At 48.0% G+C, this 27,377-nt stretch overlaps 1 protein-coding gene across 17 annotated transcripts in view; it reads left to right on the top strand.

The window, feature by feature from the left end:
* Positions 1 to 27,377, top strand: part of LOC118220584 (nuclear factor 1 X-type) — a 170,899-nt gene that overhangs the window by 68,296 nt on the left and 75,226 nt on the right. For 15 of the 17 annotated variants that reach the window (XM_035404512.1, XM_035404509.1, XM_035404501.1 and 12 more), the window contains one exon: positions 3,923 to 4,454. In XM_035404512.1, coding sequence (XP_035260403.1) covers positions 3,923 to 4,454 — 532 coding nt within the window. Of the gene's footprint in view, positions 1 to 2,244; positions 2,995 to 3,127; positions 3,237 to 3,922; positions 4,455 to 27,377 lie in introns of those variants that run through there. The other 2 variants (XM_035404511.1, XM_035404508.1) reach the window with 2 other exon arrangements.

Genomic DNA, 27,377 nt, shown 5'->3' with positions numbered 1-27,377 from the left:
GGAAATGTCACCGAGCGGTGGCCATGCTGTCCCCACCAAGAAATCCTCATGGGGACATCCTCTGCTCCTTTAACCCAGGCCAGGAAGGCCCCCTATCCCCACTGCCTCCTCCACACCCCCCACCCCCCCCCCCCCCTTCATCTACAGTCTCTCTCTTTCATTTCTTATTCTTTCTCTTCTCATTCTCTCCTCCACGACTTCTGCGTTGCTGTTGATTATGTGTGTGTGTGTGTGTGTGTGTTAAGTCCAGACTGGCTTCCGTCTGTGGTGATGGAAAAAGCAGGAGTTCCGTGGTGGGGGTGGGGGTGGGGAAAACATTCAGTCTGTGTTCGGTTTGATGTCGTTTTTGGTGGAACGGTCGTCCTTTTCCTTTGTACAGTGTTCTGAGGGTAGCTGTCACACCGCAAGGAATAAACATGAGGATCAAATGGTCAATAATAAGCCAATGGGTATATGAAATTGCAGTCTTTTATTGCAACGTTGTTACATTTATTGTCCTTTATTTGTTCATTTTTATTTTTGGGAGGGTGGAGTCGTTACAGAAACAAACAAAAAAAAAAAAAAATCTAGATAACAGAGTTTATTTTCAGGGAGTATGTGCTTGTGTTCAAAAATCTGAAACTGAAAAATATGATCCGAATGCATTGCTTTCATATTCCTATTTTCGCTGTGGTGAACATTTTTGGCGCATTTTCACTCATGAATTTGCATGCATGTCTTTGCATGTCTTTTAGTCTGTGTTTTAAATATTAACTTTAAATGTTCCGCAAAAGGGCTGTGCGCTATGCATCTGGAGGTCAGGGGCGGCACTGCGCCACTGCAGGACTTTATTCAGAAAAACCAAAAGTGAAAAAATGATCTTCTGTGCCATTGCACCAATAACCTGGGAAATGTCATCTGTGACACACGCCATAGCAAGCCATAATGTGGTGAAGGCAGTGAAACAAATGTGCAGCGTTTATGGTGACAGCTAAGGAGAGGAATTGTTATTCTGGTTGTGTTTTTGTGTAATGTTGGGATTGAGGGCCGGTTGGACGCATTTGCAGTTTGATCTGGTGATTGCAGTAGGATAGCATCCCCCCCCCCCTCCTTGTAAGTGAATTTACAGAGACCCACTCCTCATGTGTCTGGAGATCAGATTGGGCAATGGACGAAATTTCAGGTGTGAAAGAAGGGATTTCCGATGCTTTCAAAAGCACATATCAAAGCCCGAAGAGAACAGCTTTACTGTGAAAAATTAATGAAAAAATCTCGAAAACAAAGCAAAAGCATCTGAACAAGTAAAAAAAAAAAAAGAAAAAAACACCCCATGTAAATAAACCATGAAAGAATTTGTGCAGATTGTAGAAGTCAATCAATAGAGTAAAATAAAATATCACTGTAGACTAATATTTTTTAGCCTGGTTTTGAGAATGAAATGGAATTGCACCAGTGTCTGATGAAATATATTGCTTGTGCCGAAATTAAATTTGCGTTTGTACAGGCTCGTTGGGAATGGCAGATCTTTCACCTCCATGATTTTGGAATTTTCTCACCCCGCGATTCAGTTCTTTCTCTTCTTATGAACTTTAGTTTTTTTATTTTTTATTTCTGTTTCCCTCTAATGTATATAAATAAAATGACAGCATGTGTGTATGTGTGTGTGTGTGTGTGAGAATTTTGAAACAGGGCACTTTTTTGGGTGTATTTGGGGGAGATATTTCTTTACCCCTCTTTGTTTGTGTGGTAAATCCGGGAGCAGCTGCTGGTTTGAGGGTCTAGTGGGATTTTGGGGCTGTGTTTTCTCATGCCATCCTGTGCCAAGGTGGTGTAATGCGAGGAGGGGGTGGGGGGAGTAGGGTGAGGGGGGAGGGGTGGAGAGATGAGATGGTGGTGGCCCTGGTGGTGATGGCTGGGGGGGGGGGGGGGAGCTGGGATTGGTGCATATAAAATTAATATCCTCTGGACTTTGCCTGTGCGTTAGATAGGAACTTGTCAATTTGGCAAATTCTGTGCCTTCTGTATGAACTGCACACTATCTCTCTCTCACTCTTTCTCTCTCTCTCGCTATTGCTCTGCCTATCTCTCTCTCTCTCTCTCTCTCGCTCTCTCCACCAACAGCCCCCCCCCCCCTTTCTCCCTTTTCCCTCCCCCTCCGCTCTCGAAGCGAGCGCATTGGCTGAGTCGCTGGCGTCTCGGTGCCAAATAGGTGGGCCCTGCTCGCGCTGGCAAAGGCTCGGGCAATGGTTAGGGAAAGAACGTGGAGAGAGGAAGAGAGCGATAGAGTTGGAGAGAAAGGGGGGAAAAAGAAGCTGCGCTCGGCTCTGCCAGCGGTCGCACACGCTCGTCCAACACCGATTCGGTTCTCTCGTTTTTTTTTTTTTTTTTTTCTGTTCCACTTTCGGTGCTCGGCACCCCCCCGTCCTCCGCTCCGCTCTCCCTGTGAGTCTCGCGCTGGGCCCACAGATCTGAGCAAATACCACGCACCGCTTTGCCAACCTTTTTTTGTGTCTCTATTAGCTATTTTTTTAAAAATATATACATATATATTTAAATATATATAAATGAAAGCGAAAAACTAGCGTTTCTATTTTAAGTGATTTCGTTCACATTTTTTCAAATTTTAATTTTAATTTTTTTGGTACGGGCACAACACAACTTTTTTTCTTTTTTTCTTTCTCTCTCTTTTTTTAAAAATTTGTCTTTTCCCGCTCGTGCTGTCAGCGGTGCTCTGGAGTTGTGCTGTGTCCCCTTTCGCCTGTCTCTTGTTTTTTTTTTCCCTCTTTTTTTCTGCCTCTGCTGGACAGTTTTTACCATTTTGCCACTGTTACATCTCTTTTGTCCTCTCTTAGCTCTCTCTCTCTCTCTCTCTCGTTTTTATCCCTGCTGAACCTTCTGTAATAGTTGCAGCTTTTGGTCTTGAGTGGCTGAAACAAGCAAAGAACTGGTGCAGCAGACTTTTTTTTTTTTTTGTTTACGATCGACGTGCTGAATTTATGATGAGAGTGCAAAATGGTAACTACCGGGCTTGTCTGTATCTCCTCCATTTGCAATATTTTTGTGGTGTTGTTGTTGTTGTTGTTGTTGTTGTCTTTGTTAATATTGGAATATTGGGGGAGGGGGTGGGGGCGTGGGGGTTAAACACGAGGTACAAGTTGCGATGAGAGAAGAAGAAGGTGCAGATGGTTAAGATGGTGGAAGCAGGACTTTTGGCAGGGCACATTGACCTGGGTTTTGCAGCGGTAGGGCTGCTAAGGGTATGTGGCAGAATTGCAGTCTCGTAAGGTCTAGGCTCTGTGACACATTACTGAGTAGCCAGGTATTGTGGGAGTGCGGAGGGAGTTTTTACTGTTATATGCATAGTCAAATACAGTGTTCTACTCTGTCTGGGTTTTTTTTTTCTTGTTTAATTGTTTAAATTTCTTTTGTTTAATTACTATTGATTTTATTTTCAAATCCGACATGTTCGATAGGTGATATCTGAAATTTTAAATATCTTTGAATTTGAATTTTGTTGACCGAAAAGTGTTAATAATTTATACTGCATTTTTGTACGATAACAATTATTGCAGCGAAAGAAATGTAGTTTATTTACAGACCATAATTTTTGTTTAATTTCTGGGTTATTATCTACTTCCTATTTATAATGTAAAATTAATTTTTATTGTACTTTAGCTTCGGTGGTTGTAGTTCCGTGTGCATTTGTTTTTACAACTGCATCCCTTTCTTTAACATTTGTACTTGCATGTTTAATGAACAGCATATATCTACATGTAATATTTTAATATGTTTCTCGTGGTGCTCCGTTTTGGTCTTATTTATAATTTGACAACACGGCAGTATTTCCTCCATGCACTGTCAAATGAACCGCGTTTCCTGTCCCTCGTTCCTCTTCCCTCCATCCCTCCCTCCATCCCTCCATCCCTCCCTCCCTCCGCTGCAGGATGAATTTCACCCTTTCATCGAGGCCCTGCTGCCCCACGTGCGCGCCTTCTCCTACACCTGGTTCAACCTGCAGGCCCGCAAGCGCAAGTACTTCAAGAAGCACGAGAAGCGCATGTCCAAGGACGAGGAGCGCGCGGTGAAGGACGAGCTGCTGGGCGAGAAGCCCGAGATCAAGCAGAAGTGGGCGTCGCGGCTGCTGGCCAAACTGCGCAAGGACATCCGGCCCGAGTTCCGCGAGGACTTTGTGCTGACCATCACGGGCAAGAAGCCGCCCTGCTGCGTGCTCTCCAACCCCGACCAGAAGGGCAAGATCCGCCGCATCGACTGCCTGCGGCAGGCCGACAAGGTGTGGCGGCTGGACCTGGTGATGGTCATCCTGTTCAAGGGCAGCCCGCTGGAGAGCACCGACGGCGAGCGGCTGGTCAAGTCGCCGCAGTGCTCCAACCACGGCCTGTGCGTCCAGCCCCACCACATCGGCGTCTCCGTCAAGGAGCTGGACCTGTACCTGGCCTACTTCGTCCACACGCCAGGTCAGTGAACCCAGACGCGCGAACGTGCGAGCGCACGCGTGCACAAACACGACCGCGTACACACGCACGCACAGGCAAACACACGAGCGTACAAACGCATGTATTCATAAGTACTCAAAAGTATGTGTAAATGTGACACAAACACACACACACACACACACACACACACACACAATCACAAATACGCTCATTTGCAAACACTGTGTTCGTCGGCGCTTGTCTGACTGCTGAAATATTTTTAAATGACGTGCAGGTTGTGCTGCTGAACTTTATTCCCTCCTCGCACACACTTGTGTAAAAAAAAAAAGAAAACAAAAGCAGACAAGGGCATGGTTTGCAGGCAGCAGGGAGTTCAAACTAATACAAAATATGTCTTAAAAAAGCACACATCTGCAGAAAATATTTAGCTTTATGTTACCACAATGTTTTCCATACTAGACTGAGTGTGCTGCAGTGTATGAATATTATTGTACAGGCTATTTGTATATTTGTATGTGTGTGTGTGAGCGTGTGTTTGTGTGTGTGTGTGTGTGTGTGTATGTGTATGTGTGCATGTGTGTGTGTGTGTGTGTGCACATATGCATGTGAGTGAGTGTGCATATGTGCGTGTGTGTGTATGTGTGTGTGCATATGCGTGTGTGTGTTCGCGTATGCATGTGAGGGTGTGCGTGTGTGTGTGTGTACGTGTATGCATGTGTGTATGTGTGCGTGTGTGTGTGTGTGTGCGTGTATGTGTGTGTGTGAGTGTGTGTGTGCGTGTGTGCGTGTATGCATGTGTGTGTGTGTATGTGTGCATGCGTGTGTACATGTGTGTGTGTATGTGTGTGTGTGTGTGTGTGTACGTGTGTGTGTGTGTGTGTGTACGTGTGTGTGTGTGTGTGTGCATGTGTGTGTTTGTTGGGAGATCTGCACAGTGCAGCGCTGGTAAGCTGGGTGGCAGCTGGCCTGGTAGCGCTGTCTGAAAGGCGAGCGGCGAGTTTGGGCACCTCGGCCTGTAGCCTGGCTCCGCCGTCTGCCCGCGCGCCAGCCTCTCTACCCGCGCGCCAGCCTCCGTACCCGCAGCTCGGGGTGAGAGCCGGCACAGCCACGCGCTTTCCCCGGCAACGGGGAGTAACTAGAGCCGTGTAGGAGAACGCGCAGTGCACGTGTGTGCGCACGTGTACGGGTGCAAGCGCACATGTTTAAAATGTTGCGCATACGCAAACTTTACTACAGATTAATTACAGCTGTCTTTTTGGGCTGAGCGCAGAGGTTGAGTAATAAAAATACCAGTTAGCAATGCGAGTGTAATTATGTGTGCTTGCTGTTATATCTTTTATTTCCTCTGACATTTCAGGTTAACCTTGAAAGGGAAAAAGAAACCCACATATTTTATTTATTGAACATATTTAACATTTTTTGTTGTAAGTTCTAAGTACAGAATCAGCTATATTTATCTTGTGGAGATTTGTGTATATGGGAATATTTTACAGTATGTTTAGATTCAGTTTTATTTTCATATTTTGCTCTATAGTATAATAGAACTGTCATTGCTATCATTGAGAATTATTGTGAGATTTATTTATTTATTTAATTTATTGTTATAATGCGCATTTAAATTCAGTTCCTTTAATGTTAATATTTCTGCTATTATAAGTTACAAGGCAGTGTTTGCTTTGTTGCAATGCAACTTTATCTTATAACTTTTCAAATCACATAACAAGCCGGACTGAATTATTTTGAACATGAAATAAAATCTCATAAGCAATTCAGGTAATGCCAGCTCAATCCCGATTGAGTATTTATTTATTTTATTTTATTTTTGTTAGCTGTAGCAGATGGCACTCTGAGTTATAATCACGGCAGTAATGAACAGTGTTACAGGGCCTGCGCTGGGTGAGGTCATCACTGATGGATCGGGCACCGGTCCTGGCAGTCATGTGACACCGCAGTGTGACCGAGGACGCTGGCGGCGCCTGGTGATGATGTAGCGCTCCCCTGCGGAGCGCGGCGGGGGCGCGCCGTGGCGGACAGCGGCTTTGGCGGCTGCGGTACCGGGACGCCGTGGCGGGGCGGTGCGGGGCGGGGCGAGCCGTTCTTGTGGCGGCCACGGTTATACGTCCCTGGGTTTCTGTCAGCGTTGGTGCAGGGGTGCAGCACGCCGTGAGCTCACAGCACGCAGACAGAACAGAACCGGCGCGGCTGAGCGCGGTGTGCTGTTGTCACGGCGCCGTCGCCACGGCGGCGGCGGCGGCGCGTGCGTTTGAGCGCAGCGTGTTGTGCGGTTGGGTTACGGCGCGCGTTAGCGCCCGGCGCTGCGCGGGGGTAGCGCGCGTCACCGCGCTGTGCCGTACGGTGCGGTGCGTTATCTGGACTGCAGTCGCGCTTTATCTTATCTGGCTAATCCAGCGCGTACCGGCGCTTTTATCTGCCTCCAAATAGCCCCGGCTCGGGCCAGCTCCTGCCGCAGAAGCTGCGCGGAGTTGGCGGCTACGCTGCGCCACCCCGTGCCAGTCCTCTGCTCGCCTCCTTTTTTACTTTCTTTAAACCTTCGTTCCTGTAATTCATCGCCGCCTGTGAGACAGCGAGCGGGTAGTTCTTTTTCATCGTCTGTCTGTCTGTCTGTCCGTATGTCCGTGTCGTTTTGTTTTGTTTCGTTCGGTTTCGTCTCTCTCTTCTGTTTTTTGCTTTCAGTGCTGACAGTTCAGCCTCCTCTCGAGCATCGCGCTCCTCGTCGCTGGTCGAGGGGTGGCCTCCCCCCCCCCCCCCGACTTCTCTTTGTTTACATGGCAAAATAAAGATGGAAAGCGAAGGAGCTGAACGCTAATTGTCCCGGTTGGCAAAAAATCGCAAACCCCTTTGGTGCGCGGAAGATTTCTGGTTTTGTTTAGAGGGTGGCCACAGGGAAACTCTGGCTTGTGTCAGTGTTTCTCATCTTGAAGAGCTTACTCTCGCGTTCCACGAAGACGTCGAAGCGGGAAAAGAATCCCTCCTTTCTGTAGCAACAGTAACCCACCTTCCTCTTCCCCTTTCCATCTGTAATAAAAGCAAACAGACAAACAAACAAACAAACAAACAAAAGGCCCAAATAAGACAGCCAGCAGGCAGCCTGTGTGTGTGTGTGTGTGTGTGTGTGTGTGTGTGTATGGGTGTGTTTGTTTGTATGTCTACGGGTGTGTGTATGTGTGGACATTTGTTTGTATTTGTGTGTATACGTGTGTATGTGCGTGTGTTTGTGCGCGTGTGTGCGTGTGTACATGTGCGTGAATGTACGCGTTTGTGTGTATGCCTGTACGTGTGTGTGTACGTGTATGTGTAGGTGTTCTGGGGTGGTGGGGGGTGGGGGGGGGCAGTTTGGTTAAAGCCGTTGATACCGCAGCACAGCAGGTTTATTATTAGCTCCTGGGTGACGGTGTCAGTCTTTCGGAAGCTATCGATTGCTTGAGCCATAATGGCTGCCGGTTGGGAGCGCAGCACTCTCGGATAGAGTGGCTGACATCAGTGACACCAGCTATTGGGTATTTTAATACCAGAGCGTATCAGGAAGGGGCTGCTGCCTCTGTGGTGTTTAAATAATGCAGCTCAGTCTGCTGTTTCCTGTCTGTCCTTATTAAAAAATGGCTGTTTTAGTTGTCATTTTGTGTGTAGATATTATGCCTTTTTTTTTTCTGAGGAATTTATAACGGTCTTTAGAAGTATCTTTTTGACCGTTGATATGACCCTTTAAAGGCAGATTTAAAAAAAGACGGGGAAATTCCCATTTTGTACGGTGTGTTTCCTATTTAGTTTAGTTATTCTAATATAGGTCACTTTGGATGCATTTATTCTTAAATCTCATTATTTTTCTATTACAAAAAGATGTTTTCCCAATCTGACTTGCGTAGAAAATTTGAAGACATTCTCTGGGAGATCTGAAAAAATTTGAGGGCTGCCATGTTTGGTGTGGAGTGAACTCCGTGACCCGCTGCCGTTGAGGTGCAGGCAGACTGCGGCAGACGGCTCAGATTTAAGCTGAAGCTACTTGATAGTGCCCGCATTTATAAAAACAACGATTTCCTTGATTTATGAAAAAAAAAAAAAAAGGTTTGGCTTTGAACAGAGTGAATGACCAGTGAGACTACAAGCGAGCGCCAGGTGCTTTAAGCTCCATTGTGTTTATTTATTATATATATATATATATATATATTTTTTTTTCATAGAGATAAACCGTAATGAGTCATTTCCTGAGTGTTCGCAGGCTCCGGTGATGTCACTAGGTCAGGTGACTTTGCATGCGCCGTCAGTGAAGTAAGGCTGCTCCGCGCTGCGGTTTGATTACAGAAAAATGGAGGGGGATGAAAGGCCGGCCGCCTGTTTTCAGGCCCGGGGAGTCGGACCGCCCCCCAAAGCCCGAAAGTGCGCTGTGGGAATTGGTCTGCGATGGCTGCAAAAAAAAAAAAAAAAAAAAAAAAACGAAAAAACTTCTCCCGCTCGAAGCGGACTTGGCCTGGAACGGACAGGGCGTGCTGTAACTCGGAGCGGGGGGGTGTGGGAGGGGGGGGGGGACAGCGGCCTCACTCACAGTGGCTTTACCTGCGGCGGAATCGGCAGAGAGAGAGAGAGAGAAAGAGGGAGAGAGAGAGGGAAGGATACCCTGCTTTAGGTCTTGGTCTTAGGGCGGGTGACTTCGCCATCATGAGTGGGTGTCACTGGGACACGGGGATGAAGGGAGAGCATGGTTTACACAAGTGTGTAAAATGAAAGAGAGAGAGAGAGAGAGAGACAGAGACATCACCGTTGTAAGAGCGCAGGCTTCTTTTCTTGGCCGTTGGACAGACTGCGTAATTCTGGAGCGCGAACAGAACGCCGCTCGCAAAAAAAAGAGGGCTCTGGCACGGGCCACGGGGGGAGCGACAGAGAAACGCTCCAGAATGGCGCGGCGGGAACCACGTTTATTTAATGAGTGTAAAAAAAAAATTTTAAAAAAAGAAGAAAAAAGTCGGTTACATTTATAAACGTACGCACCGCGCGGTTGCGGTTAAAGGGACGGCGCTCACTTTGGGGCCGAGCTCGCCGGGTTAGTCCCGCGCCTCCGCGGCGGACGCGGCTTTGTTGGCGGCTCCGCGTTTTCGGCGGTGGGTGCGAGGGGAGCTCTTTGTCAGATTTGGAAAAGCATTTTTCCCCCCTCTCCTTGCCTTTGTGCTGGGGTGCAGAGTGTGTGGAATGCCTGGTAAACAGATTATTCCATTGAAATCGGAGTTCCGGAGTCTTGATGAAAGACTCGAACACAAGCCAAGGGTTCGCTGTCCTCCCCCTCCCCCCCAACACTGCCCGAACCCCCCCCCCCCCCCCCCCACTCCTACTTTACCGGGTCTTCCGTTACTGTTACTTCACATGACACTGGCGAACTGTGCGCAGAGAAACAGGGAAATACAGATATCATGCGGTAAGAGGGAAAGACCAGGGCGGGCTGGGCGTCATTTTCTGGAAAGCCTCACGTCTCCAGGACACCTCCAGTCCTTTCATAACCAAGGGCAGACTGTTTGGCCTCAGTTTCTGAAAAAAATAAATAAATAAAATTTAAAAAAAAAACATGGAAAAGGAAGTGAGTGATTTTCTTTTCAAGGTCTAAAATTAGCACTGCATAGGTTTTTGTAAATTTATAATTCCATATGTCTTCATGTATAATTGAGTCAGTCTCAATGACTGTAACTGCAACACTATGCTATATTATTTAAATGACTAGCAAAATAATTTGTATCCTATATTGTGTATTGTGCATACACACACATTTATACGCACACGCACACACACACACACACACACACACACACACACATATATATAGTTTTTTTTTTCAAATGTATATATTTAAATATATACATAAATATATACATTATACACAATATAAATATGTGTATATTTTGTTCAAAAAAATGAAAATTAGTGAAGAAGATGTCAGGCTCATCAAAGGGAGGAGTTGTCACTTTATTGTTAAGAATGTCATATTGGACATTGACTGCACATACAGTACGTACGTGAAGAATTTCATTTGGAGCGTATTGTGTGAAATGTTGGTAAGATGGAGGGGGGACAGAGAGCCGATGGGGGAGCAGAGTGTGAGGCAGGGTAGGGGGAAGAGCAGAAGAGTGGCGTATTGTCTGTCTTAATACGGTGTCTTCTCACTGCCTGCTTTCTTTTAGCCTTTTTTTTTTTTGTACAGGCGCCAAGCATGAAATCTGTCTGTCCCCAAAACCATATACCCTCACAGGAGGGGTGGCCTGGCCTCTCAGAGAGGGAGAGAGAGAAACGGGAGCGGGGTTCCGGGCCAGGTCCCGCGGAAGCGGAGATGGGGGGATCCCGGCACTTTTTTCCCCAGGCCTGTGTGTTTTTTTTTTTTTTTGTTTGTTTTTTTAACCGCGGAGAGAGGACGGCGGACCCGCGGTGTACCGCGACAGCACCGCCACCGCCACGCCGTTCCCCCTCCGCACCGTTCCCCCTCCGCACCTCGCGCTCTTCCCCCGCCGACCACCGCGACTCCATTTCTCTGCCCCGTTTTTTTTTTTTTTGTTTTGTTTTTTTTTTTTTATTTCATTCTGTTTTGACTCTGTTTTGCCAGCGCGGGATATTAAATAATGAGGTAAACGCTGCTGTAAATTGCGGGTTTTACGGCTGATGTCATTGTGCGGAGGGACAATGAGTGACAGTAATAAGAAGTGCGCTCGGTTTTAAAAATGGTGACGGTAACAAAAGGGGGGAAAAGGGGAGAGAATGAGTGGCGTTGCCGGTTGGCAGTTCCTGGCACCCTCCTCCGTGGCTCTCTTGCGGAAGGTGCCAGCTTTTTCAAACCGCCACGCCGTCTCTTGCCAACCTCTTTCCTTCTGATCCTTTCTTCCTCGCTCTTTTTTTAAATTTATTATTCCCTCGCTTTAAACGAATACTTTCCCCTCCAGCTTTTCGAGCACCCCGCTGCGGCCGCGTCTTTTTAACGTATGGAAGGAAAAAAAATTAAGGAGAAAAAAAAAAAACTGCCTAATGCCATCCTGTGCTGTCGATTTTTTTTTTGCTATTTATTTCTTTCACGTATTCGTGATTATTTCTTTATATTGAATCGTTAAATAACTTAATCACTTGCACATATAATATTTTCAAATTTAACCGTGGATTATCTGAATTTTTGAGGTCATGGATTTTGATCCAAATGGATGCGGATTCAGACTGTATTGTACAGAGAAATAATCTTGCCGTATTTTAAAATAAAAGCAGTTTAAAATCACATTCATTTGTACGAGACGTATCAGCGCGTGAAAGCATTAAAGGACCAGAAAGACGGACAGAAAGCATTTTTGAAAAGACTCAGACATGGCAGTTGGGCCCAGTTCGGCCTTTCTCTTTCTGAAGTTTTTGGCGTTACTCAGTGCGAGAGGTGGTTTGTGGGGGACGAGGGGGGGGGGGGGGGGGGGGGGGGGGGGGGGTTGGGGACGGGAGGAGTTGACAACCACGACAGAAAAGAAAAGAATCAATTTTGCCATGTGTTTGTGTAAGTAAGTAAGCCTCAGATCAGTTTGGACACAAATCTGGGACACTCAGCTCAGCAAGAGAATGCTGAGTGAAATGGGATAGGGAATGCTTGGGTGGAGGTGGGGGGGGGGGGCGGGTGAGGGGGGGGGGGTGCTGGTATTGCTCAGTAATGATCAGAGAAAATGGGCCAGTAAATTAGGTGGAGTAAACAGGCCTATTTTAGCATGAAAGGGCCCCATTCATGGGAGACGAGGAGCGTCTTCTCCTTTAAAAGAACAGAACGCGCGAAAGAGAGGGGAGAAACCGTACCGGTGGCTTCCAGAGTGTGTCTTTTGTTTATTGAGATAGCGGAATGAGTGAGTGTGAAGAGACAGGAGAGGTGGGGGGGTGTGGGGGGGTGTGGGGGGGCCGTCGGGGACTTGCGTGGGGGACGGCGCGCGCGGACGGATGGGGGGACGGCGGCGGTGTCAGGGGCACCTGTCACAGCCGGAGCGTCTGGGTTTGTCGAATCCCGCCGCAGCGGCGACACGTCGCTCGCTGTCGCGGAGTTGGAGCCCAGCCGCGCGCGCCATCGGCCGGGGGGAAGGGGGGGGGGGCGGCGGGGGGGGGGGGGGCCGAGGGGGGGGGTTGGGGTGTAAACTAGGTGCTAATGCATCCTTTTGCGCGTTTTTGTCGGTGCAAACTTTTTAATTAGTTGGAAATAAATAAATAAGTGAAACGGAAAAAAAAAAAAGAGGAAGGAGGAAGGAGGAAAAAAAACGTGGCGTCTCCGAGCAGCCAGTGACGGCACCAGCAGAGAGAGAGAAAGGGGGGAGAAGGCTTCTGAAAAGGAGTGTGTGTTTTAGAGCGCGTATTGCGCTGTTGTACAGCATCAAATGCTGAACGGCATTTACATTCCTAATAGTCTGCATATGTATGTATATATATATATATACATACATATATATAAACATTTCCAGATTTCCTTGATCATGTAAACATATGATAGAATTGTGTGTGTGTGTGTGCACTGGAGGGCACAGTAGCCAATTTAATTTTCTTCAAAAACGCTTCTTTGTATAGCTGGACATTAATCCTTCGCAGTAGGTACATGGTGTGCACATTCAGTATATGAGACCAGTGAAGACCAACACCTTCCCCAGTAATCAACACACTACAGAGCCATCACACTGTGCTGTGCTTTTTATCAGAGGACTCCTCCTTGGCCTTGTAAAAAAATCAGAATTTACTTTTTATATTTGTAGTTTTCATAAGGGTTTACCTTATTTAATCTACAAAATATTACTGAAGGGGTATTATTATTATTATTATTATTATTATTATTATTGCTTTTGCTGTGTCTGGTTATTATTGTATACATTAAGAATATGCACTTACTATTGCATTTGTTTTTGAGAAATTGGCAACTATATTTCACAATGTACTACATTTTCACAATTATGATCATCTGTAGGAAAATTTCTGTTTTTCAGCAATGTAAATATAGTCACCATTTTTCTCTCAGGAACTGATTCTAAATTGTTTTTCCCTTGAATTGTAATGTGATAAAACAGGACGGATTTTCCTACAAAGAAATGAGAAAAGAATTTAATGCCGTGTTCTCATTTCCTCTTGCTTGTGGACCTATGCTGCTGCCTGAGTGTACAATATTGAGTTACACTGTTAGTGTGTGTGTGTGAGAGAAACAGAGAGACAGTGAATGTGTGTGTGTGTATGTGTGTGTGTGCGTGTGTGAGTGTGTTTGTGTGTGTGTGTGAGCGAGAGAGAGAGAATCAGAGAGACAGTGAATGTGTGTGTGTGTGTGTGTGTGTGTGTGTGTGTGTGCATGTGCTTGTTCGTGTGTGTGTGTGTGTGTGTGAGAGAGTGCGTACGTGTGTGTGTGTGTGTGTGTGTGTGTGTGTGCGTGCGTGAGTGCGTGAGTTTGTGTGCGTGTGTATGTATGTGTGTGAGAGTGCGTACGTGTGTGTGTGTGTGTGTGTGTAAGACAGAGAGAAGCAGGAAGCCCCAGAGCTCTCTCGGTAATGAGCACCATAGCAGGACACACTTCTTCCTGGCGGTGGGCGGTCATATTTATCATGGAAAGAAAGTAATACTTTATGAGGCCATTAAAATATTGGTTTTAAGGAGAGCTCTATAAAGAAGACCCCCGCGAGGCAGATCAGGCAGTTTCTGCACGCCGCGCATCTTAACCCGTGAGCTGCCGCTCTCCAGCCTGCTGTGGATCTGCAGTGTTTGGCTTTGTGAAGTCGTTCTCGTTGAGCGAAATGCCAGGACAAGTTGGATGCAAAGCAATTAATGAATTATGGCACAATATGACCATTGGCTAGCGCTTTGCTAAATATTAATGATAAACCATTGCCAACCCTTCATGTCATGTAGTGCCAAGCGTGCCACATTCTTTTACCTGTACCTGGTTTTTTCAATGCAAGTCAGCACTCAATCAGAAAGGTTACCGTGGCAGCGAATGCTTGCCCCATCCTAACTCCCCCTTAGTTCTGCCTCATTTTTTGGGCCTGGGTTCAGCCGCGTCCATGGGAACCGCGTCTCCCAGCATGCCTTGCCCGTGCGGTATCCAGGGCGCTTACAGGGCAGCCCTAGTTGGCACGCCAGTTATGTTCTGCCGTTGCCGTGGCAGCCCGGCCTGGACTGTGGCGCGACTCCAGACTGTGGGGACTGCTTTGTGCCTCGCTATATATTCTCGCACACGCAGCACACTTTCGCCATAGCACAGGTAGCCTTCGCACTGCCGTGCATATTTATTTGCAGCATTGTAGCTGTACGTGTCCAACATGGCTGACTCCTAAGAGAGGTGCGGCTGCATGCTACTTGCGCTACCCTGGCTGGTGCAATTATTAAAAGAGCGTTGTCATTTGTTTAATGGGGTCTTTTTAAACTCCAGGTGTATGAGAAGCCCGCATGCCACATCAGAGGCATCCTGTTTCTGTGCGGATATGGCGGTGGTGCGTCAGGCCGCTTCTCAGTGCAGGGGACGTCTGTCTGTCTGTCTGTCCAGAGGGGGTTGCTGAGCAGTCAGAAATGCGCACCGTCTGCAGAAATGCGCAGACAGCCACTGCATGTGTCCACGTGAAACAGCGCAACTTAGCCGATTTTCAGCTTCCCCTGTGTTTGAGTTGAGTCACCCGGTCATTCGTCAGAATGCTGACTCAGGGTCAATGGCTACCAACCCTGAGTCATCCAGTCAGTTTAAAAATGATAAATCTGGAACTGCCATTACTACGACCTGAGTCACTCTCTTTTATTTTATTTATTCTTTTTTTTTTTCTTAAAATAATGAGTGGAAGTGTTTTTCCTCAGTCACCTGGGGACTTAAATGTTCTGGTCGGTTTGCCCTTTATCAAACATGCTGGCTTCTGTCTTTTTTATGTCTTTTAAAGTCAGTGTATTTCCAGGCTTGTCCTATTGCCCTTTTGTGTGCCTGCAGTTTCCAGTTCAGTTTTTTAAAATATGTACGTCTTAAGGAGGCTAGGATTCATTTTCCAGTCCCTTCCCTACAGGCTAAAATAGTTATTTATTTATTTATTTATTTAATTAATTTATTTTTTATTGCCCATGAAAAACGCCTCTGTTAATCTGACGACAATTAAAAAAAAAAAAATTTTTTTAAGTAAATGGATGGATTGAGCGATAGGAGCTCATTGTCGTGTCGGACGCGCAGAGGCGTTTGGATGACCCGGGGCGCGAGCGGTGTCATGTGATCGCGGCCCTCGGTCGCGGTATCGGATGCCCGGGTAACGAGAGGAGAGGATCTGCGTGTCTGCGGAGATCGAGGCCCCTGGAGGGCCCCCGCCCCCGGGGGGGCCACAGGGCATGTGTCTCAGTCTGAAGTGTTCCTGTTGCTAGCGTCGTTATTATCGGAATGCTCCAGCTGCGTTCACGTTATGGATGTTTAAAAAAAAAAAAAAAAAGAAATTGTACAAAAAGAACACTCATCTGTTTTTCCTCATCAAAGAACAGACTCCCCAGTGGTCCTGACCCCTCAGTGTAACGGTGTCTGTACGTGCGAGTGTGTGTGTGTGTGTTTTTGTACGTTGCCGTCTGTGTGCATGCATGCTTGTGGGGAGAGAGAGCGAGAGACAGAGAGAGAGAGAGCATATGTAGGCCTCCACTGTATGATCCCAACACTCCTACACATTCACCACCTGAACCCTGGTTCCACACCTGGTGCCTGTGCCATGCTCTGCACACACACACACACACACACACCAGGGATTGGGGGATTCGGAGCAGTCTCTCATCCCACCCTCCCCTTGTTCAGCCCTGACGCGAGGCAGTTACAGTGGGTACAACAGGCCCTGGCGTGGTCTGCCTCGCTGGTTCCAGACTGGGGCAACCCTCACCAATCTGCCGCAGCAGAAGACTGGGAATTTAAATGTTAAACCATGTGTACGCACTCACAGGTTTGCAAACAGGAACAGGAGAACAGTCCTTCACATACACTAAACCTAATTCCAGTGGCCTCTGGTCTATGTGAAATTATAATTCACTCCTTAATTATTAATTAATTTACATTTACCCTGCTGCTAAATATTTCAGCGTCGGAACTGAATCATGGTACCTGACCTTGGCTTTGAGCACTGTTTTAGTTGCTATGTGTAGCTTAATAATTTTAGAAGAGTCTGTACTTCCTTAAGCATCTAAAACCAACGGGAATGAACAAAATAAAATAATTTTCCTGAGAGCTGAGAGAGAAAATAGCAATCGCATTTCCATGTACATATATTCATCCGTGGTGCGTAAGAAGATTTCGTTCGTAATCCAAGTGGCAGTGTTTATTTGAAGAGCTGGCGGAGCTGAAGAGGAATAATGAAGGAGAAGAAGGTCTACAATGCCGAGTGCGCGAATGAGCGAAAGATGTGGGAGGAGGGAGAGCCGGGCTCTCTCGTCTTTCCAAGCACGTTGTTTTTTCCATCATGCCACTACATCGTAAAACCAACATGACAATGAATTAAATAAATCTGGGCCTCATTTGTGGTAGATTTGTATCTGCGTTTTCTTGGCCTGGGTATTCTGTCGTTAAATTTAAAAAGCCTACAGCCTTTGCATTCTGTTTCACCGCTTATTTTCGTTGTTTTTTGTTTGTTTTGTTTTCCGGAGTGCACTCGGGTTTCGGGCTGCGCTCACGTGCATGTAGGCTACACGCTGCAACCGAGAACCGCAACCGAAACGCTAATTCCGTCTTCCATTCATACTCGCGTTTTAAAAAAAATACTCACTCAGGATTTGTGCTCACGAGGAAAAATGTGTTTGTAGAATAAATGTCCCAAATGCAGCAGAGGTCTCAAAAACGAATCAAATAACGGGCGCAAAGAATCATCTAAAATTAAAAGAAAGGATGGAAGCACTCTGAATAATTGTCTAAAATAGAATTCTTTTAATTTTTCTTTTTAATTTAGCGCTAATATATTAGCCTAATGCAAATATATCTTTAGCATTAGTCTTCGTTTTCGTATCTCCGATGTGTAGCGGTACTTGTTTCAGTCGTTAATTTAAGTGGCCACTGAAATATATTTCGGTGTAGGTTTATTGGGTAGCCTAGTGCTATTCCGTACCATTGATATGTTTGTTTTTCTATTATAATAACATATGTCTTGATGCATATGGATATAGGCTATCATGTACGTTTTTTTCTAACATACATTATAATTCTTGCGATTATATTTTACTGCATATTTTAATATGATTAATAATCTATATTCATTCTTGGTAAACATTGTATATAAATTCCGTTTCCCCAACACTTTTATGTGTTTCTTAGCTATCATATTAAGGCTTTTTGACAAACGTTGATATAGTGCATTAGTCTGTAGGAATCCAGTTCTTAACCATGCTCTGAAGATGGCAGATGTGTCTCTTATGTTAAAGCACGGCACATTAATACAAAAGCATGCACAGAGAATATCACATCCAAGTCTTGCCTGTAATGTTTTTTTTTTTTTCATTTTAAATCACCCAGAATACATGAATGATTGCTCTTTTTAATCTTTCTACCTTTTCCAAACCCTGTCTGTGCTTCATATTACTTTTTTTCAAATGCAAAAAGAAACGGTCCCAAATGATACTTCACACAATTTTTCTCAATCATCTGAAACATTCCCCATGTAAAACCTGTGTATGCATCGCTCTCTCTCTCTCTCTCCCCCCTCTCTCTCTCTCTCTCTCTCCGTGTGGCTATGATAGAGCCAGAACTCGGGCTGAAACTACCTCCTCTTGCACAGAGGAGCTTTTGTGACAGTTATTTTTTTTCTTCTTTTTGTAGGAGTTTGTGAAAAAGAGCATGATTTCTTTTCCTGCGTCGCGTCTGGCCGTGTTTGTGTTTGGTTTGGTCGGCGACCAGTTGTGTCTTTCACACACGGTGTAGTAAATCGAGCAAAGCTTCCATTTCATCGGAACTGTGTGCTTGACCACTCCTCACCCCGGCCACATGGTTATGTGGGGTGTCCATGCTGGAAAGCGATCCCCGAGACTTTCCCCTTCTCCAAAATAACCCATAAACAGCTCAACGCAGCTGTATTCTTCTGAACTGTTTTTCCTGTTAGCTTTACCATGGCCGAGGTAAAGAACTTCTGCTTTACGACACGCGGTGATGGGTACAGTCGTATGGGTACCTTCCTTGCGAGCCGGCCAAAAATGATTCATTACAGAACGTTTTCATATCCGTGTGTTGCTAAGAGAGTTGGGAGGACTGTCCTCCGTCTGTCTGTCTTTCCGAACCGTTCTTCCCTGCAGTTCCGACGGCTCATCTGTCCGTCCGCCTCTGTCGGGCCGCAGCATCAGCCAATCAGGATAAGCCCGAATGACGGGCGTTAGATACGCCCTCTCCAAAGGGCTCACCGTCAAAGCGCAGCGTCGTAGTGACACGCGATGCTGAAAATGAGCCAGAGTGGAGCGGAGGAGGACTGAGGGGAGCAGGGGAGGGACGGGACGATGTGCGATCGGAGGAGGATTGAGGGGTGCGAGGGAGGGACAGAACGATGTGCGACCGGGGGAGGACTGAGGGGTGCAGGGGAGGGACGGGACGATGTGCGACCGGGGGAGGACTGAGGGGTGCAGGGGAGGGACAGGACGATGTGCGACCGGGGGAGGACTGAGGGGTGCAGGGGAGGGACGGGACGATGTGCGATCGGGGGAGGACTGAGGGGTGCAGGGGAGGGACAGGACGATGTGCGATTGGGGGAGGACTGAGGGGTGCAGGGGAGGGACGGGACGATGTGCGATCGGGGGAGGACTGAGGGGTGCAGGGGAGGGATGGGACGATGTGCGATCGGGGGAGGACTGAGGGGTGCAGGGGAGGGACAGGACGATGTGCGATCGGGGGTCGCCGTTAGCGTTGGAACGTTCCGGAGCCCGCGAGGAAGAGGAGGGTTAGTCCGGAAAACAGCAGAGCCAGCAGGGAAAATGAGGAGAAATTTAAACATTCTGCCCCCCCATCTCATTCCGCCTTTTAAAAACACATTGTTGGTTGAAATAGTGCTTTGGTGAAGACTCTTTTGGGGGTCGCTGCAGTTCCCAGTGTAAGTCGGCAGTGGCGGGGTGAGCCTGACCTGAGCTGAGTGCTGTAATCCATCCCAAAACCACACACAGGCGACCGGCCACCCGCCTCACTGCTCTTTCATTACTGCAGCCTTCATGTGGTCAGTGGGTGACACTGAGGCCTCTCATTATTGTCCCAATAAAACAACTGCCACTTTCCCCCGCTCTTACTCACGCGCGCTCACGCACACACACACACACACACGCTCAAACACACACACAGAGACACACACACACACACAAAGACACACACACACACACACACACAAAACGGACGAACACACACACACACACACACAAAGACACACACACACAAACACAAATGGACACACACACTCACGTGCACACATAAAGAGACACACACACACACTTCCTCTCTTACTAGTGAAATAAATTTGGTATTAAAACAGCAGTGAGGGGTGACCTCAGCCCTGCCTGTTTCATTTTTATTTAGATTTTATATGTTAAGATGGTCTCTTGTGTGTCACAGTCTATGCTTCATTTATTTTGTTTTTGAAGTACTGATGAATCTCCGAGTGCTTAGTGTTGCACACTGAGTTAAGCTGGGATGGTGCACATGTACAGGAGGCAAGCCCAACTTCAACCTCTGGAACCTTGTCCTCAGTCCTGTCTGGTTATGTCAGCTTTTATAAGTTGACTCTCTTTTTTGTGAGACAGTTTATGGCTTTTAAGAGTTCATTACGATCAGAGATGTCTAATTAAGCCGTAAAAGATTTTATATAGCAGTGAACACGTTATTGGGCGCGTAGCTCAGCCAAACTCATCAGCATACCGGCTCTGGGCTGTTGTGATTGGCTGAGCGGGCCTTGCAAGACCAGAGCAGTGGAGCTCAGAGCTCACCTGAGTTCACCTGAGGACAGGTGCTGAGCGCACAGAGAGTGGGTGCGTGCAGCCTGCGTCAGCACGTGGGCCCGCCGCTGAGAGTGTGAGAGGATCTGAGAGAAGGGAGGCTGTGTGTCACTCTCACCTTATCTATCTGTCGCTCTCTCGCTCTCCCTCTCCTTCTCAACTTCTTGCTCTCTCTATCTGTCGCTGTCTCCCTCTCTCTCTCCTTCTCAACTTCTTGCTCTCTCTATCTGTCGCTGTCTCACTGTCTCTCCTTCTCAACTTCTCTCTCTCTCTCTCTCTCTCTCTCACTCACTCTCCTTCTCAACTTCTTGCTCTCTCTCCCTCTCTCTCTCTCCTTCTCAACTTCTTGCTCTGTCTCACTCACTCCTCAACTTCTTGCGCTCTGTCTCTTTCTCTCACTCCTCAAGTTCTTGCTCTCTCTCTCTCTCTCTCAACCTCTTGCTCTCTCTATTCCCGTAATTTCTCTATCTTTCACAGGTGTGACGGCAGAGGATTTGATCTTTGGGGCTTGTTTATGACAGTGATCGGGAAAGTAGGTGGGGTTGGGGGTGGGGGGGGGGGGGTGTGGGGGTGAGGTTATTTAAGGTGAGCTCAGGGAAGGGCCACAGGGGTGGAGAGGGCTGAAATGACAGGGAAATATACAGTCGAGGCAATTAAAACTTACTGCCCTGAGGAAACACAGGCAAAGTAGTCTCTCTGTTGCTTTGTTTGTCTGTCTGTCTTCTGCTCGTTCTCTCGTTCTCTCACTTTCCTCACTTTGGTGCCATACATTCATTAAAATTTCGTTTTTCTATCTCAATATTATATGGTATTTCAGACCATTGTGTGAAAGTGTGTGTGTGTGTGTGTGCGCACAGTTCACGGATAAAGATGGAATGGGTCTTTCTGAGAGGTTGGGAGGTTGAGGTCTGTCTCAGAGGGTGACATGCTAGGTCGTGAGAAGGGAAGGTGAAGGTGGTTTAGATGTTTGGGTGTGTGAGTTAATTGGGATGGTGAGGTGTGTATAAGGTGGTGTAGATGTTAGGGTGGATTGGGATGGTGAGGTGTGTATAAGGTGGTTTAGATGTTAGGGTGGATTTGGATGGTGGGGTGTGTATAAGGTGGTGTAGATTTTAGGGTGGATTTGGATGGTGGGGTGTGTATTAGGTGGTGTAGATGTTAGGGTGGATTTGGATGGTGGGGTGTGTATAAGGTGGTGTAGATGTTAGGGTGGATTTGGGTGGTGAGGTGTGTATAAGGTGGTTTAGATGTTAGGGTGGATTGGGATGGTGGGGTGTGTATAAGGTGGTGTAGATGTTAGGGTGGATTTGGGTGGTGAGGTGTGTATAAGGTGGTTTAGATGTTAGGGTGGATTTGGATGGTGGGGTGTGTATAAGGTGGTGTAGATGTTAGGGAGAATTTGGATGGTGAGGTGTGTATAAGGTGGTGTAGATGTTAGGGTGGATTTGGATGGTGGGGTGTGTATTAGGTGGTGTAGATGTTAGGGTGGATTTGGATGGTGGGGTGTGTATTAGGTGGTGTAGATGTTAGGGTGGATTTGGATGGTGAGGTGTGGATTAGGTGGTGTAGATGTTAGGGTGGATTTGGATGGTGAGGTGTGTATAAGGTGGTTTAGATGTTAGGGTGTATTTGGATGGTGAGGTGTGTATAAGGTGGTGTAGATGTTAGGGTGGATTGGGATGGTGGGGTGTGTATAAGGTGGTGTAGATGTTAAGGTGAATTTGGATGGCGAGGTGTGTATAAGGTGTATAAGGAAGGACACAGACTGCGGGAGAGGAAGGACGCAGACTGAGGGAGAGGAAGGACGCAGACTGAGGGAGAGGAAGGACGCAGACTGAGGGAGAGGAAGGGCGCAGACTGAGGGAGAGGAAGGACGCAGACTCAGGGAGAGGAAGGACGCAGACTCAGGGAGAGGAAGGACGCAGACTGAGGGAGAGGAAGGACGCAGACTGAGGGAGAGGAAGGACGCAGACTGAGGGAGAGGAAGGACGCAGACTGAGGGAGAGGAAGGACGCAGACTGAGGGAGAGGAAGGACGCAGACTGAGGGAGAGGAAGGACACAGACTGAGGGAGAGGAAGGACGCAGACTGAGGGAGAGGAAGGACGCAGACTGAGGGAGAGGAAGGACGCAGACTGAGGGAGAGGAAGGACGCAGACTGAGGGAGAGGAAGGACACAGGCTGAGGGAGAGGAAGGACGCAGGCTGAGGGAGAGGAAGGACGCAGACTGAGGGAGAGGAAGGACGCAGACTGAGGGAGAGGAAGGACGCAGACTGAGGGAGAGGAAGGACGCAGACTGAGGGAGAGGAAGGACACAGGCTGAGGGAGAGGAAGGCTGCTGGGCTGCGCTGCGTTCCGCCGCGGCGGGTTTCCTGAGGTCACCGCGCCGAACATCACAAAGACATGTGGAATGCTGAACCGCCGCCAACGCAAACAAGCCGTCCGCGCCGTCGCGGCCCCCGGCGGCTTCCAAGGGCTGCTTTACGCACACCAAGGGCCCCGCGGCTCTCCTGCGGAGAGACCAGACTCCGAGCTGCCCCCCCCTCCCCATCCTCACCCCCCCACCCCAGGCCTCGGCGAAAAGGAGACGCCCCTGCCCCCGTCCAGACGGCTGACGGTAGAGCTCGGCGGAGTGGGCTCGGAATGGTGGAAAACAACAGTGCCCTGTACGATTCCACAGCGCATTCAAACTGTCGAGCTCGCGTAAATAACCCGGTCCGTCCCATTTTTATTTAAAAAAAAATGTTTTTATGCAGTGAAAGTTCTCACGCAACTCCGTCAGATCGTCACGAAAAGTGGTAGTAAACTTCTGCTCAAGAACCCAAATGATACGACCGTTGTGCGCATTTGGGAAATGGAAAATATAATGCAGTTTTGAACTGTGTTTGAGGATTCAGTTGTTTGGAGATATGAGGTTTAAACTATTATCCACTCCTCTTGCATCTTTAGGATTGGGGCATGCGCTGCTTGCTGTTTATGGGGCTGAAGGAGATGCTCCAGTCTTCTCTGATGCCATTTAGTTTGATCAAACTTGATCTTCCCAGGTTTAGGATGCACTCTTGCATTTCAAACTCTGGAGGCAATCTGCAGGTAACAGCGGAGCGAGCGATGAGGGATGGAGGCAGCTCTAATTGGTTGGGGGGGAAAAAAAGCGTTTTGAATTATGGGTAAATATACTTGAGGCTAACCAGGTTTCTTTGTGTAATTTTGGGGTTTTCACGTGAAAGATGAAGCCAGGTCTGTTGCCGAGATGTATGACTCCTGTGTGTATAAAAGATCGTTTGGAGTTATGAGGCCTCAAGGCCAAATGAAATGGATACACGCGACTAAATAACATAACAAAAATACGTTGCTAAAATATAAACGACGGCATCTTTCAAAAATCACGTCAGGAAAAAAGGTTGTTTTTTTTTCACGGCTGAGAAAACGTTCCACGTGTCCTCGACGGGCGTGCCAAAAAGAAAAAGAAAAAGAAAATCGGCCTGCACATTTGCAATCGATTTGGGATTCTGAAAATAAGCCGTGAAGCGCCAGAGTTTTGGACAGGTACTGAAAAGGAGGAATTTTCTGGACGGGAAACAGAGGAGAAGAGGAGAGAGGAGAGAGGAGAGTGGACACAGACGGGTACAGATGTGCGAAGGAACTGCTGGAAAATGGTCGTCCTTTCACTGAAAAGGCTCCGCGTTCCTGCGTCTTAGGACGGGCTTCGGTGCGAGCCTGGTTGACGTAGCCTACGCTAAGAAGAGATACGCCGCACGTATGTGAGGCTCACGCACTCGGTGTGTGCGTGCGTGCGTGCGCGCGCGCGAACGCCTGCGTGTTTATGGGCGTGAACGTGCGAGCGCGTGAGGGGAGTCGGTCGCGGTGGGCCTGTGGGCGTGTGCGGAGGGGAGTCTGGAGGCTGGTCATGCAGTGAGGTGCCGGTATTCTCAGCTCCACCTTAAAATCCTCATGTAACCTGGAGACGGCACTTCACATTGCACTGGCCCGGGCTTACCTCTCCCACAGGGCCTCCTCCTCTCGCAGGGTGACCCCTACCTCATCCGACCTTTTCAGCGGAGAGGGCTTGGCAGGGTCCGGGACAAACACAAGCCATTGGGTGTTATTTCTGTCAGTCATACTTCACGACCCGTGGCCCTTTGGAACAAGGCTTCCATTCAGAACCTCCTGCCCAGTTTTGATGGGAACCAATCCGCCCCCACATTTAAATAATCTACCATGAATGTACCATTAATATTTCTTCCCCCCCCCCCCCCCCCCCTTTGGGATAGCTGGATGACATAAGAGGGTGAAATTAAAATGAAGGTTCAATTTTAAAAAAAAAAAAAAACCTTTTTCCTGTTTTTAGTGTTTTCAGCATAATTCCACTGCGGTTAAAACACAAGCTGCTGATGCATTGCAGGGAGGATGCGGACCCCAGGAGAGCTCGGGGGGGGAAACAGAGACGCACAGATGCTGTCACACTGGCCAAGAGAGAGATTCGGAGAGAGAGACCAGATGTGCCTTTTGTTTGGATTTGTAAGGGGAGAGCAACAGGGGCGCAGGAGAAAGACGGGGGGGGGGGGGATGATGAGGGGGTACGGCCGCGTGGAGCCCCCCTCAGAGTCACATCAGGACTTTGGTCAGGGGGAAGAAGTCAAATTAACAACAAGCCGCAACAATCGCGGTCTTTCCGTAATTATAACAGCGCCCTCAAACCAGTGAGAGCGAATGGGTTTTCCATAATTGTACAATGTTTTTTTAAATTTTTTTTATTTTATTTATTTCAGTTTATTTTATTGCCCTCCGATGGAGGGTGGGAGGGGCTTCGGCGGACGGTAATTTTCCCTCCCTGTCAGCGCGGCCGCAGAAATGGCCGCCGTGTATCCGCACAGCTGCGAAAGGGATTAGCTGACCTTGCTCGCATCTGCTTCTCCTCCGGCCGATTTTTATGCCTATAGTTCGTGAACGGGTCCCGATCTCGATGGATCGGGGTGGGGGGGAGGGGGGGGGGGGGTAATTTAGTACGCGCGCAGGATCGCGGGCGGACGCGCAAGCCCTCACGTTCTGGCGGAAGGACTCTCCCGCTTGTTAAAGCAGTGCTGATTGATGGCTTCTCTCCCTGTGTCTGTCTCGCCTGCTCGATGCGAGTTTGTGAATGGGGAGGGGAAGGGCGGGAGGGGTGGGGGGGGGGGGGGGCCGAGGTCGTGACCTCCTGTAGAGACGGGGAGGGCGAGGGGGCATCCGCCACGCGCCGTGGCCTCCCTCCCCTCACCCCGGGGTCGGGCGTGACAAGTAAGAAAACAGTGGAGGGAGGGAGAGGGAGGAGAGAGGAGCAGGAGGAGAACACATGTTGGGTTATCTGTCCTCACTTTCAGGCTGGATGGGGAGGAGGGGGGAGGCCAGGGAAACAGCCAGAGAAATGGACCCAATACTGTTTATCTAGTAATGAGAATTGGTTTTAGAGCAGTGGTTCTTAACCTGGGTTCGGTCGAACCCTAGGGGTTCGGTGAGTCGGTCTCAGGGGTTCGGTGGAGCCTCCGCCGCAGAGGTCCACCCCTCAGTCTAGTCTGCAGTTAGTTAGTTTTTTTACTAAAGAAGGGTTCGGTGAATGAGCATATGAAACTGGTGGGGTTCGGTGCCTCCAACAAGGTTAAGAACCACTGTTTTAGTGGAAAACTACCTTTGCAGCTGGGGGATTAGGAAGTGTTTTCTTTTCTTTTTTTAGGTAGAACAATGAAACATTTAAGAATATTCAGAACTGAAATAGCCTACAGCAGATATGCTTCCATCTCAGTCAGAGCCAACATTCCAAGGCATTATAACAAAGGGAAAAAATCCATCATTCCCGACCGCTTCCTGAATCCTGCACACCTGAATCCTGAATTCTTCCCTGAATTTTAAGGGATTTTTTAGACTCGCTGGATGGCTGCGCATTCGCGCGGCCTGTGCAGGTTGCCGTAACGCAAACGCAGTTGTAGCTTCGCTCGTTCCCAACCCCCCCCAACCCCCCCCCCCCCCATTCCACCCCCCCTCGTCCGCTACAGACTCATAAGGTCTGCCTTGTGCTTGGAGGTGAGAGTTTCACGAGCAGCTCTGTCCTCTTATTTGCCCAGTGCACATCGGCCATCTCACCGGGGGGAGGGGCTGTGGGGCGGCAGGGCAGGCTAGCACCGGACCTGTGATTGGCTGCCGGGTTTCTACTCTGTTCCAGGGATCGGCTCGGTGTTGGAGCTTGTGCAGATGTTGAATAGCAGAGGGACCCGGGCTGTCCTCCTCCTCCTCCTCCTCTTCTTCTTAGGTCAGCCTAGCTGCCTACCCTGCTGAGAAACAGATTTTCATCATTTTTTTTTTTTTTTTTACAGGGGTGTTCTTTTTCTAGGAAAGGCTGTGAGGTTTTTGCTGGTTTATTTATTCATTTCCAGTGTTTCTAAGAAGCACAAGAATAGCAGCATGTAATGGAAGGAATTACACTGCGGCTGTATCGGATTCCCCCCCCCCCCCCCCCCCCCCCCACTCACACACACCCCCACGCCCTCACCCCCACCACCAGGAAAAGTTTCTTTCCCTGCTGTAGAATATCGCATTTCTCTCTCTCTCTCACTCCCTTTCACACTTGCACTCTCTCTCACTCTGTGCTGGTAACTTAAGTAACTTTCCTGCAGATGTAAATGTTCTAAGGAGAGACAGAGAAGGAGATGGAAAGAGAGAGAGAGAGACAGAGTGAAAGGTGAATGAGGGAGAAAAGCAGAGTAAAGTGGGATGGTCAGAACAGGGGAAGTGACAGAACAAATGTTTTGAAAAGAAAAAGGAGAGGGGGAAAGACAAGATTATATTTGCAGAAATGTCCTTCTGTGACCCTGCAGGTTTAAATTTTTTTTTTTAAATACGAGTGTCTTGGATGACAAAAACATGTTGCAGTGGAAATATTTTCAAAAATATTATTCACTTTATTTTTATTAAATGTCCCTTGCAGTGGGCATCAGAATATGTTGTTCTGTATTTTTGAGGTTAAGGCCAGTGACTCCTGTCCCCTACAGGGGACA

The sequence above is a fragment of the Anguilla anguilla genome, chromosome 2 (genome assembly GCF_013347855.1).
Source record: "Anguilla anguilla isolate fAngAng1 chromosome 2, fAngAng1.pri, whole genome shotgun sequence".
Lineage (NCBI taxonomy): Eukaryota > Metazoa > Chordata > Actinopteri > Anguilliformes > Anguillidae > Anguilla > Anguilla anguilla.
This window is presented reverse-complemented; position numbering and strand designations above follow the sequence as displayed.